The sequence below is a fragment of the Danaus plexippus genome (genome assembly GCF_018135715.1).
Source record: "Danaus plexippus chromosome 16 unlocalized genomic scaffold, MEX_DaPlex mxdp_31, whole genome shotgun sequence".
NCBI lineage: Eukaryota > Metazoa > Arthropoda > Insecta > Lepidoptera > Nymphalidae > Danaus > Danaus plexippus.
Window position 1 is genome coordinate 786,370 of NW_026869852.1, and position 12,798 is coordinate 799,167.

The window sequence follows — 12,798 nt, forward strand, 5'->3', positions numbered from 1 at the left end:
CCGCTTCAATGCATGGACAATTTTCGATGTACAATTTTACACTTGTTTTAATCTGCAAAACAACAGCTTTACGACGATTTCTATTTCGTAAATATGCTTTTTTACGCCTTTGGCTCTTCTGCTATAATTTGTCTATTTTACTCTTTTCGTGTTTGTTTTTGTTTTGTGTGTTGTGCTTCAATGTCCTACATACATAAATATTGTAATTTATATAATAATTTTATTTGATCACAGATGAGCTAGTGGATAGAAATTGCGAGTGCTGCGTAACATGTTGTATAGACTATGAGGGCTGGCTGCAATTTCAAAACTGTTTGTATGGAATAGTCAAAGATCCATTATTTGAACTATTCATAACTACTTGTATAGTGCTTAATACGCTTTTCCTGGCCCTTGAGCATCATGGGATGAGTGAAAATGTGAGACAAGCCTTAGATATAGGAAATAAGGTAATATTTATTTAAGAACGGTTCTTGTACTGACAGACATTTGATATCAAATAATAATTACAATCTTTTCTGTGATTTTAGGTCTTCACGTCAATTTTTACATTAGAATGTATTATGAAAGTTATGGCAATGAGTAAAGACTTCTTCGCCTGCGGTTGGAACATATTCGATTTAATCATCGTTTCTGCTAGTCTCTTGGATCTTATATTCGAACTTGTAGATGGCCTATCTGTGTTAAGAGGCCTTCGTTTGGTAAGCTTAGCGATCAATAAATGGATCTATTGTATTGAAATAAATTCTCACAGAGTATTTTATTTTCAGTTACGTGTGTTAAAGTTAGCTCAATCATGGACTACTATGAAAGTTTTGTTAAGTATTATAATATCGACAATAGGTGCTCTTGGTAACTTAACGTTCGTGTTAGTTATAGTTATATATATATTTGCTGTTATCGGTATGCAGTTATTCTCGAAATCCTACACACCAGAGAAGTTCGATCCTGATCCCGTGCCAAGGTTTGTCAATATATTTTTATAAAAAAAAATCTTATAACATCAAGAATTTCAAGAAAGCTATCAGATTAAAACGTTCCTCTCATTTGTGCACTTTTCTTTTCAATATTTTTTGATATGTGAAATTAATTACTGTTATTTAAAAAGGTGGAACTTTAACGACTTCTTCCACTCGTTCATGATGATATTTCGTATCCTTTGTGGAGAGTGGATAGAGCCGCTATGGGACTGTATGCGAGCAGAGCAAGCTAGTGGTGCGGAGAGTTGTTTCTTTATTTTCCTCCCCGCGCTGGTGATGGGCAACTTCATGGTGCTCAACCTCTTCCTTGCCTTGTTGCTTAATAGTTTTAATAGTGAAGAACTAAAGAATCGAAAAGAGGTTCGTGTTTTATAGAAACAGATAAATTGAAGTGACAGAAATCTATTTTTAATATTAGCTTTTTGTTCAGGAAGTAGGAGAGGATTCAAAATTAGCTAAGAGTTTCGATAGAATACGTTCAATAGTAAGAAAAAAAGGTTTTCTTATATCTAGAAGTAAAGAGACTGAAAAAAAATCTAAATTAGAAGAGCTAGTAAATGAATTTATGATACAACATCGTGCTATGAAAGAGCAAAAAGAATCAATACCCAATGAACAAAGAATTTCTACAACTATGCAGGAAACTATTTTATTTCCTCATGACAACGTTTATAGCCACAGTTACCAGGAAGCGTTAAATAGGTAAAAACTAAATAATAATTATCAATAATTAATTTATAAGATCATATTACATTTTTATATATTTTAGGCCAATATCTGTTGGATCTGATTTTGCGTATCCACAACTATATCAAGCAGGCAATAATTGTAATCATGGCAGTCAAGAAACACTTAAAGATGTTCGAGATTTAGCAGCGGAGCATAAAATAACGAGCATAAGGGAAGACTCAAAGGAAAATTTGGATGATACTGTATCCACAGATCAAATAGCCGCTCAAAAACTACTTAATCAAATGTCATCCGGTTATCATACACAGCCCTCGGATTCTAGAGGTACATTTCAAATTTTAAAATTTTAAATTTTAAGATGTTGGCCTAGCTGTAATCAGTTACTACAGCTCGAACATGGGCAGGCTCGACCGGGGAAGTACTACCTTATCACAGAAGATTGGCGTAAAGTAGTCTTTAATTTCTGCATTTCCGACGATGTATAAGAGAGATAATTGTCCTTTCCCTTTCCCACCCTTTCCTCTCAGTCTTCCACAATCAAGGTCGGCATCGCATCCGCAACATCCCTTATGTTGCAGATGTTTATTGGCAACGGTGACTTCCTTCCATCAAGTAGGCCGATGGCTCTTTCGCCCCACATTTGATATATATAAAAACAAAATATTGCATAACACTTAAAAAAAATATATTACAATTTTCTACATATTTTTATAAAATTTTAGATGAAAATGAACATTATGAAATGGCTCAAATATCAAGTAGAACCACTCCTGAAAAAAGACGTCACGGACTGTTATATGGTAGGGACCCACCAAAAATACCTAGCGAAGAAGATGTAAAACATCCATGGCAGACCCTAGTATCATATGTGGATGAATTAACTGTTGGAGGAAGGAAAAATTCAAAGGGCCAGTATATTGATCCAATGGGAAAATTCCCTGGTTTCGGTAAGCAGAAGGAACCTAAAGTGCCTCAGGATTGTTTTCCACGACAATGCTACAAGCAGTAAGTAATTAAATGAAAACTCTTTTGCTAAATACATGACCCATTTTATTTTTACTGTACTTGTAAAAAAAAACAATATTTCTTTTTAGATGTCGTTGTTGGGATGCATGTATTCGGACAAATTTGGGTCAAAAGTGGATGTTCATACGAACATTTGTTCTCCGTTACGTAGACACACCCGCCTTTGAGTGGTTTGTCCTTGTGCTAATTTTTGCATCCAGTATCACTCTGTGTTTTGAAGATATTCACCTAGAAAAAAATATACCTCTTAAGAAAATTTTGTACTGGACAAATCTTAGTTTCTGTATGATTTTTGTCATCGAGATGTTCTTTAAATGGATAGCATTGGGCTTTTACAGATACTTTACTAGTTTTTGGACATTATTGGACTTTACTATTGTTTTTGTAAGTATGTTTTTTATTTGTCAAAAATTTTATAGGAACATGTGTAAAACAAGTACTTTTATTTTCAGGTGTCTGTGTTTAGTCTTCTTATAGAGGAAAACGAAAATTTAAAGGTTCTACGATCTCTAAGAACTCTACGTGCTTTGAGACCTTTGCGAGCTATTTCAAGATGGCAAGGCATGAGAATTGTTGTCAATGCACTTATGTATGCAATACCCAGTATTTTTAATGTGTTATTAGTTTGTTTAGTATTTTGGTTGATTTTTTCAATTATGGGAGTGCAGTTTTTTGGTGGAAAGTTTTTTAAATGTGTAGATGATGAAGGCGAATTATTACCATTAGAGGTAAGATTTCGATATCTAAAATAATGTCCTCGTTGAACTGTTTGCGGACATTAGTTAAATAAATAAAGTAAGTATATTATTACAGATAGTTAATGATAAATGGGAATGCTACTACAATAATTTTTCGTGGATAAACTCTAAAATATCTTTTGATCATGTGGGAATAGCATATTTGGCCTTATTTCAAGTTGCAACATTTGAGGGCTGGATGGAAGTAATGGCCGATGCTGTGGACGCAAGAGGTGTTGATCTTCAACCAGCGAGAGAAGCTAATCTTTATGCATACATATATTTTGTAATTTTTATTGTATGCGGTTCATTCTTTACATTAAATCTATTCATAGGAGTTATTATAGACAATTTTAATATGCTTAAGAAAAAGGTAATATATATTTCTAATAAAAATTTGTCATAATTAAAATTTAGTTTTTGAAATCTATGAAACGTATGTAATCTTTTTTCAGTACGAAGGCGGAGTATTAGAAATGTTTCTTACGGAGAGCCAAAAGCACTATTATACAGCCATGAAGAAGTTGGGTAGAAAGAAGCCTCAAAAAGTTATAAAGCGGCCAAGGAATCAGTTTTTAGCCATGTTTTATGACCTTTCTAATTCACGTCGATTTGAAATAGCTATATTTGTTCTGATATTCTTAAATATGCTCACGATGGGTATAGAGCATTATGACCAACCGCATTCAGTTTTCTTTGTACTAGAAGTCAGTAACGCATTTTTTACAACAGTTTTTGGCTTAGGTAATGCAAATAAATACATTATGTTTATTTTAAGTTGAATATATTTATAGAAATTGAAAGAGATTCCTTTTATTTACAGAGGCTATAGTTAAAATAATAGGACTCCGATATCATTACTTCACGGTACCGTGGAATGTTTTCGATTTTTTGTTAGTTTTAGCATCCATCTTAGGTATTCTTATGGAAGATATAATGATAGATTTACCAATATCTCCCACCCTACTCCGAGTGGTTCGAGTCTTTCGGATAGGGAGAATTTTAAGACTGATTAAAGTAAGTTAATCCAAAGAATGGCATTACTCTGTCGTACCCATGGTAACGCTTATATCCATAAATACTTTTATTTCAGGCCGCTAAAGGCATAAGAAAACTGTTGTTTGCTTTAGTGGTGTCGCTACCAGCACTATTCAATATCGGTGCCTTGTTAGCTCTCATTACGTTCATCTACGCAATAATCGGTATGTCCGTGTTCGGACACGTCAAGGAACAGGGAGCTTTGGATGATATTGTCAACTTTCAGACCTTTGGTAGAAGTATGCAGCTTCTTTTTCGGTAAGACACATATCGATTCAATGAGTAAAAGACTATAGGATAAAATCTGAGATTGACCTCGAAAGTATCTTGTATTTTCTATAAAATTTCTTCAACAACTACGAAAAGTTGAGACTTCGAGTAGCATGTTTTTTGAAATATTACCTAATTTAATATGTTTTTTTTTTAGTCTAATGACATCAGCTGGTTGGAACGACGTTCTAGAGTCTTTGATGATTCAACCTCCTGATTGCGAGCTGGGAGATCATGGCCACTCGAATGGAAATTGTGGGAGTCCGTTGCTAGCTATAACCTACTTTACTTCCTTCATCATTATTAGTTATATGATTGTTATAAACATGTACATAGCCATCATCCTAGAAAACTTCAATCAAGCTCATCAAGAAGAAGAAATTGGTATAGTTGAGGACGATTTAGAAATGTTTTATATCAGATGGTCTAAGTAAGTGAAGTTTTTAGCATACTTCTTTAAAATTTTGAACGTATTTTTTCAATTTATTTCATCTTTCAGATACGACCCGCACGCTACGCAATTTATAAGTTTCGCTCAATTATCGGATTTCATTGCTTCTTTAGATCCTCCGTTAGGAATACCTAAGCCAAATACAGTAGCCCTCGTAAGCTTCAACCTACCAATTGCCAGAGGTAACAAAATTCACTGCTTAGACATATTACATGCACTGGTAAAACATGTTTTGGGTCATGTGGAAGAAACAGATACGTTTAGGCAATTACAAGAACAAATGGATATTAAGTTTAAAAAACAGTTCCCTACAAGAAAGGAATTGGAAATTGTTTCCTCTACAAGAATTTGGAAGAGGGAGGATAAAGCGGCAAGGACAATACAGCGATCGTTTAGGGAATACATAAAGTAAGTCTTTTCAATTGTTCAAAAAAATTCTATTATAATCGTAACATTTTAAAGTATGTCCTGTTTGCAAGTGCGTGTAAAGATTTATTACTTCAAAGCCCGAGAGCTACTAGTTAGAGTAACATATAGGAACATTGACATACATATTAAAAATATCAAATAAACCTTTATGTTACGTTAACAAAGTATGTTATATAATATAATTGATTTATATTTAAAGGCGAAAGAACCGCAGTCCTTCACAAGAAGAAGAAAGCACAAAGTGGTCGCCAGGCCACGGATGGGGTGGTAAGCTTAGTGCACTGTTGCATGTTCGGAGGGGATCTCACGCTTCGAGCAGGAAGTCTTCTAGAGCTTCTGATGCTTCTGATTTGAGCGATGTCGGTGGTGCCTGGCTCAACTTACCCCTTCTTTTACTACCGGGGGCGGGTCCCAGTGATATGGTTCGTAAATTACTTGCAATAATTATGTTCTTTGAAAATTCTATCAGACGTTTTATAGCCACTTTCGCACCCTTTCAAACAACTCCTGGAAATCTAGAATAAAGAATAACAATAATAATAAGTACATTCGTGAATTCGTGAATTGTATTATTTCGTTTTTTGTATGTTATTAATATTAGTTGTCACTTAGCTACCATAATCAGTAACCATTATCGAATAGGTTCCCAGTTCTGAAACAGCTCCTCCGCGCAGACGGTCTGCCTATGGTTTGCCACTTTTTCTTCGTCACCAGGATGCCGTTGATGAAGACAGCGGCATGAAACGCGCAGGTTCATATGTAATGTTATGCTTTCTGTGTCTTTTCCTCTATTAGATTGCATTGGAGCAAATACGTAATGAATTATTATTATAATTAACAATATGTTTTTTGAATCGTATTCAAGCAATAGGTACTCAATAGGTTTTAAACAATCATTCTTATAATCTCAATCATTCAACCTTCACTTAAAAAAAAAAAAAAAAACTTAAATATACAGGTACAAATAATAATTCAGTGCGAAGCTTAAACACCTTACCTAACTTAATTTTGAAATACTGTGTGTCACAAAGTCCAAACCTTATGTCCAACGTCGATTCCGATATCAATGTGTTTATTTTAAATAAGATTTAAATAAATGTTTTGCCGCTATTTGTTATAACAGTGTCCTGGACGTGTTCGTTTTCAGAATTTCAGGTTTGAAATAAGAGCTTATGCATGCCAGCTAGACATTTTTAAATAGTATTTGTGTTTCTGTAACGCCTTTACTCTTTGCTTGAGGCATCCTTTTGCTTAGGACCTATTATAATGGTCCTACGCATGTCTGTATTTCTGCTAATATGTTTAGATCCTTTAGATAGGTACTTAAACCTAATGTTGTTGTGTCAGAACTGTCATAGGGTATTGTTAAAAAGTATAAACTATTCTTTATGTATGTCTGTATCATACAACTTGTGTAAATCTTACAGCTTTAGTTTAAATTTCCAGACTTTTGTAGGTACTAAATACAAAAACGCCTTAACTCTTACATTATCATTCATATCGTTGAATCAAACATACAATCGAGGTAGTTAAAGTAGTTGTTGATTATAGTGTAATCTATATAAAATGTATATAGAACTTAGCGAATATTCTGAAATAGGTTCACTTCGTTTAACTCCTCGGAGGAGTTCAGCTCGGAGGCCCACTCCACCCGCCCGAGCGAGTACTCCGTCGCCTCACGCTAGCAGCGCTGTCAGCATCCTAGTTACTGAGGCTTCCCCTGACGCAGCCCCTCCACCGGCAGCGCCTCCGACTGTCGTCAGAGTCCTCGTCCATAGGGAGAGTGATGAACAGCCCAGCTGATCTACACCAAACGAGCCCAATGGCTCCGACTAGTCAAACTGATGAGTGAGTGTCAAAGATCGTATGTGTTCACGCACGAACAGTGATATTAAACGTTTATATTGTGATTTTAACTCGTAGCTCAGTATTAAAACGAATAGTATATCGACCGGTGACTTCCAAACGCAATAAGTCAAATTTGATAAAAACGTATTCACACGACAGACTACAGCTGTTTTTAAATTTTAGGTACGCTTGTTTAGGAACGCCGAATCGTTAGCTGTTTTTTACTTATAGATGTTTAAGTACCCTCGTTAGTATAGATTTTAAAGTTTGTATATTTACTTTGTTATGTAAATAATTTCAGCTAGCGACTGAACGACATGTGCCGGGTGTATTTAAAAAAAATGTAATAACTTTTACACCGTCAAAGCACATTTTGCAACTTACTCAACGTTATCAAATTGAATTATTAGACATTTAGTCTACTCATATACTTCTATAATATGAAATAAAAGACAAACAAATAGACGATTATGCATAAACATAGTTTTAACTTCACTGATCCTGAACTCTCCTTAACCTACTTTAATCGAGTTTCGTATGCGATAAAAATTGTTATTTTTAAGAAATAATTAGTCAATAATTGATCCGCACAAATATATTTAATTCAAATTTAGAAACATTAATACGAGACAATAGTTCGACATAGACTAAAAATATTATAGACCAAATTAAATTAATGCAATTACTTGTCTGTTTCTCCTTAGATTACTAGAACAGAATGCATGCATCGTTTCGTTAACTTGTGCTAGATTTACGTCTAATACAATTATATTTTACTTTTTTGATAAGTATTTAATGGTTGTAATAAAAGTGTCCCGTTACAGTTAAAAATCAACAACATAAATATAAATATTTATGTACTATATGTCTTCATGTCTTTGTATATCACTTCATACTGGTTTATTGAAACAAATATAGAATGTCATTCATAAGAATACGTAGAATTGCGTTTACAATTGTAAAAATTTTATTTTCTGTGTCAACTATCAAGTAACGAATAGTCATTTAAATGTCAGATCAGAGAACATTAGACTTGTCATTTCATCTCTAACACTAGACGAAGGATAAAACATAATTTTGTACGTATTGTTTCTCTGTAGAAATTCACACAGCAAGTATTATATTATTTTAGCATGTTCGCCCGTCCATAAAGTTATTGTTAAATTATTTTAAGTCATGAAAGTCTAAAAGAATTGAAAAAGTTACATACAATTGATATGTTTAAAAATAAAATTGCTATTTAAAATTATAGAACTGTATATTTTAACGTCAAAAATATACATGATTAATTTTATTATGTTCATTTATATAAGTAAATAATGAAACCAAACTACAGACCAAATCATTTCATATACCATTTATAAGTTATTATTTGTAGGTAAAATATTATGAAAACTTTTTTAAAATTATTAATGTTACATTTTTGACCCCCTACACTTTCTAAAATGAATATTGGTACCACTGTGCTTTTACAATATATACACCACAGCTTTCAAACTTAAAGTAGCATTTAAACAGAATAAATCAAATATTAATATAAAAACGATGTTATAAACTTTTTAACCGCCTAGGCGTTTATTAATTATTGTTCTATCTTGTAAATACGTAGTTAAAAAAATGCAATAATTTTTCATAATTTTACGTAGTTAAATATAGAATATAATTTAAAAATAATGTATGAAGTATGATGTACATTTTTGTCCATGGCAACTTAATAAAGGCCATAGACAATATAATCATCGTTCCATAACCCATAATCGTTTGAAATGTGTAACATATTGAATTGTATTATATGTAAATAAAGATTTTAAGTGAGACCTGCGAAATATAATTTTCTTCCGAGGAACAATATATAAATTAACCATGTTGAAAACTATGATTAAAAAAAATATTGAGTATTTGTTGTTTTATTTTTTAACTTCATCATTATATACTTTAATAAAATAATTTTATAACGAATAAATAGTTATACTTATAGTGATACACAATTTATTGAATTTATTGAAGGCATTCTATAATAAAAAAAATTATGCAAGTGCAATTTAATGAAAGGACTACAATTTTAATAACAAACAATCAATCAAAATCTTTAATAACAAACTACGAATTACAGTTATCTACATTAAATTATTTCACTTAGTAGATACTCGGGTGCGGCGATTCCAGGAGAAGTTAATTCCATAGCTTTTGGGTTTGAATTCCTTTTCAAGTTTGGGAGCATCAATGTACCACACCCAACCATTTTTCTCGCAATGCTGTATGGCTTCGTCGGGGGAGGTAAATTGCAATTTCAAGTTGGAGTGAGGATCGCCGGTTGATGTCCAGCCCATGAGAGGATTCTCCCAACGCTGGCGATTATCAAATTCCATTTCCCAATGATGGGTGTTGTTGGTGCCGCTCTGCATAGCATTCTTTGGTGGCTGATAGATTCTTACTCTGCGAGTGCGCACATGCTCCTCCGGTATTCCAGTTATTGGTGTAATGTCAACCTGTAAAACGGATATTGTGTTATGAAAAACCATGTATTCATTCGTTTTAGATGATTATTTATAAGAAAATGGAACAAAGGGACATGTACTAAGTTATGGTTGGTTAATCTCTTCTGTTTACACATTTTTTCTTCAATTTTGTTTATAGCGTCAAAAATATTTGTCAGCTGTTTAAACTAACCAATGCATTGAGGACCCCAGAATCCTTATCATATTTGCATCGTCCTATTACAATTTGTTCTTGTTTCTCTTTAATGACAAAGATTTATGAATGATAAACTGTTAACTGTATATAGTGTAACAATGCAAACCTATGTAAGCACAGAGTTGCTAAAATTACAAAGTATAATAAAATACTCTCGAATCAGCTTTAATGTGAATTAAAATAAGTAACATATAATAATGAACACTTTAATTAAATTTATATAAAGTAGTTACCACAAAGAGGAGGATTCTGATTAGAGGGAATACTAAACTAATTTTAAATTACTGTTCATCAATAAAAAACAAATTTATACCAATTCTCAATTACTATAAGTTAATATAGAACTATATAATGTTACTAGTTACACACTGTAATTGACACCAGAAATAAATTTTAAGCAATTAATTTTACAGAGAAATAAAGCCATACTTAAAGAAGGATGTGATTATCAATTCAGAATCTTTTGATTGAGGGTAGAGCTGTGGCATTTATAATAATAGAGGGCAGGGAGATTTATAACAGTGTAGGGAGTGGTTATAGATTATCGAAAATGTAAAAAAAAAGGTATGGATGGCTACATATATAAATATATGAAGATCGTATTTCATGCAGGTATTTAACCAGATATAAGGTATCCCCGTATATATTAATCTGTCATTAAGTAAATCCCAATATCCCTGCTTGCCCTCCCCTACTGTAAGTATTTAAGAATAAAAAAAATAACACTGGCATATTGAGTGAATTGCCACATAAAACTTATAAAAAATATGCATTGTGTTGCTAGATACATTTATTAATGGAATTAAGTCATTTATAGTTATATAAACAATTTATATATAACTGCGATTTTTATGAAGATTTTTTATTATATGATTATTAATAAAGAAATGAAATAAATTGTATTTAATAAATATTTTGTTTAAATAAACTCAAAATTAGAATATCAAGTTATAAATAGCATGAAAAAAATATATGAATAATTTAAAATGATTAAAACATAACCATTATTAAGTTCTCTTTGTTTAATTTGCCTTCTGTTATCTTGTTATTATTTTTTAATAAAAAAACACTATCTTTATTTTATGATATTTTGTGTTACAATGGCAAATATCAAAACTAGTGTGACACCTGACATCACTAATAATAACCTTCAGCCTTGCTCTCGTAACTTCTGCATTAAATCCTATAAATCAAAATTCTTGGATTCTATGAAAATAATGATTTGTACTTGTTATTAAAATTATCTGTACTAAAAAATTTATATTAAATCTTTCAGCACTTTTTACTTTAGCTGTATTAAAGAATTTAGTAAGTATTTATAAAGAATACTAGTAGTTTATAAGCCCCCTATTTTATCTTATTTGCAAAATTATAATTTTGTTTGTCTCTAATGATATTTAAGAATTTCAAGTGTATTCATTTATATAAAACTAACATTTCAGATATATGACATATTTTTTTTAATTTTGAAATCACAGACAGACACTTTCATCTTGTCTGCCCACGATCATGGTTGCTGCAAAAGAACTGAAGAAGATTATCTTGTAAAATAGTAAAGAATGTATAGTAATGTCCGAAAACCTTAGTTTTATTAAAATGAACACAAAAAAAATATTACATATCTTTTATATGCTGTTTAATTTGTATTTTCTTTTAAATAAATATAATTTATTTTTTCATCAAGTGTCGCCATTATTTATTATAAACAAAATAAAATCTTATTTGTTTTTAAATTCAAATATCCAATTTTCCTCTTTATGCATTTGTATCAAAAACTCCCAAAATGAGGTTGATAAAGTTTCATATTAACTCAGTAAAGTTTACGATACATATAAACACCATTTTTTATCATAGATGGTTTGAATAGTCTTCGCACTTTAAAAAAATATATATATACCTCATATAAATTGTTTATAGAGCAATGATTATTGAGTATAGAGGCCTCTAAGAATTCTAATCACATAAATTATTAATCACAACCTACCTGAACAGGGACATTTATGCTGGCGGCTTGGACTTCCTTCTGCCTTACTTGGTGGGGAAGAGCTAGTACAGATTCGTTGTCCAGAATAGGAGCCTCCTTACGATTCATAGGATCGTCTGATGGTCTTGCAGAACTTGTTGAAAATGGCAACAAGGATCTGATATGAGAAAGCAAGAGTTAATTACACTTAAAAAAAGAAAAAACGGATTTACAAGACATAAGTGTCGTAACAGTTTTGCAATTTAGGAGAGTCACCAACCGGCAAACATTAGACCTAGCCAGCCTGCCCGCAGTATTAATAACTTGCAGCATATTGACGAATATGAATTAAGGGTATCAGAATTTAATGTTTTCTTTCACACGATTACCCAACCAACATCTGATTCTGATCTTTGACAATTCCAAAAATGACATATAGATTATGGTATATACACATAGGTAATATTAAATGTGATTCTAATCTTAGAAACTCAGAATTTCAATAGTTACAATTTTTGATGTTAGGTTTGTTAATGGGTTTCTTTGATATTGAAATTCTCTACATCTAAGTATATTGTTAAAAAGTTAAGTCATCATATTTTTACCTAGTTGAAAAAAAATCCCAAAAAAAAGTTTTTGGTTGCAATCAGTTATTCTTACACTGGGTTTTAG

General features: G+C 31.9%; 2 protein-coding genes across 2 annotated transcripts in view; one reads left to right on the forward strand and one right to left on the reverse strand.

Annotated features, from left to right (window-relative positions):
• The window catches only part of LOC116772159 (sodium channel protein 60E-like), an 87,430-nt gene extending 78,063 nt beyond the window's left edge, over positions 1 to 9,367 (forward strand). Inside the window, exons 13-30 of the mRNA XM_032664233.2 lie at positions 235 to 449; positions 531 to 701; positions 771 to 964; positions 1,109 to 1,340; positions 1,411 to 1,682; positions 1,750 to 1,994; positions 2,393 to 2,675; positions 2,765 to 3,080; positions 3,149 to 3,424; positions 3,510 to 3,806; positions 3,889 to 4,177; positions 4,257 to 4,450; positions 4,527 to 4,729; positions 4,899 to 5,171; positions 5,241 to 5,600; positions 5,821 to 6,043; positions 6,264 to 6,372; positions 7,222 to 9,367. Of these exons, the coding sequence (XP_032520124.2) occupies positions 235 to 449; positions 531 to 701; positions 771 to 964; positions 1,109 to 1,340; positions 1,411 to 1,682; positions 1,750 to 1,994; positions 2,393 to 2,675; positions 2,765 to 3,080; positions 3,149 to 3,424; positions 3,510 to 3,806; positions 3,889 to 4,177; positions 4,257 to 4,450; positions 4,527 to 4,729; positions 4,899 to 5,171; positions 5,241 to 5,600; positions 5,821 to 6,043; positions 6,264 to 6,372; positions 7,222 to 7,424 (4,355 nt within the window). The 3' untranslated portion in view covers positions 7,425 to 9,367. The remainder of the gene's footprint in view (positions 1 to 234; positions 450 to 530; positions 702 to 770; positions 965 to 1,108; positions 1,341 to 1,410; positions 1,683 to 1,749; positions 1,995 to 2,392; positions 2,676 to 2,764; positions 3,081 to 3,148; positions 3,425 to 3,509; positions 3,807 to 3,888; positions 4,178 to 4,256; positions 4,451 to 4,526; positions 4,730 to 4,898; positions 5,172 to 5,240; positions 5,601 to 5,820; positions 6,044 to 6,263; positions 6,373 to 7,221) is intronic.
• Positions 9,368 to 9,544: 177 nt separating this feature from the next.
• LOC116772118 (NADH dehydrogenase [ubiquinone] iron-sulfur protein 4, mitochondrial) lies at positions 9,545 to 12,568 on the reverse strand. The gene is made up of 3 exons (XM_032664164.2): positions 12,407 to 12,568; positions 12,148 to 12,304; positions 9,545 to 9,958 (listed from the first exon to the last, which is right to left on the reverse strand). Exons 1-3 carry the CDS (start codon positions 12,457 to 12,459, stop codon positions 9,602 to 9,604), a joined length of 567 nt encoding a protein of 188 aa, XP_032520055.2. The 5' UTR covers positions 12,460 to 12,568; the 3' UTR covers positions 9,545 to 9,601.
• Positions 12,569 to 12,798: the final 230 nt, after the last annotated feature.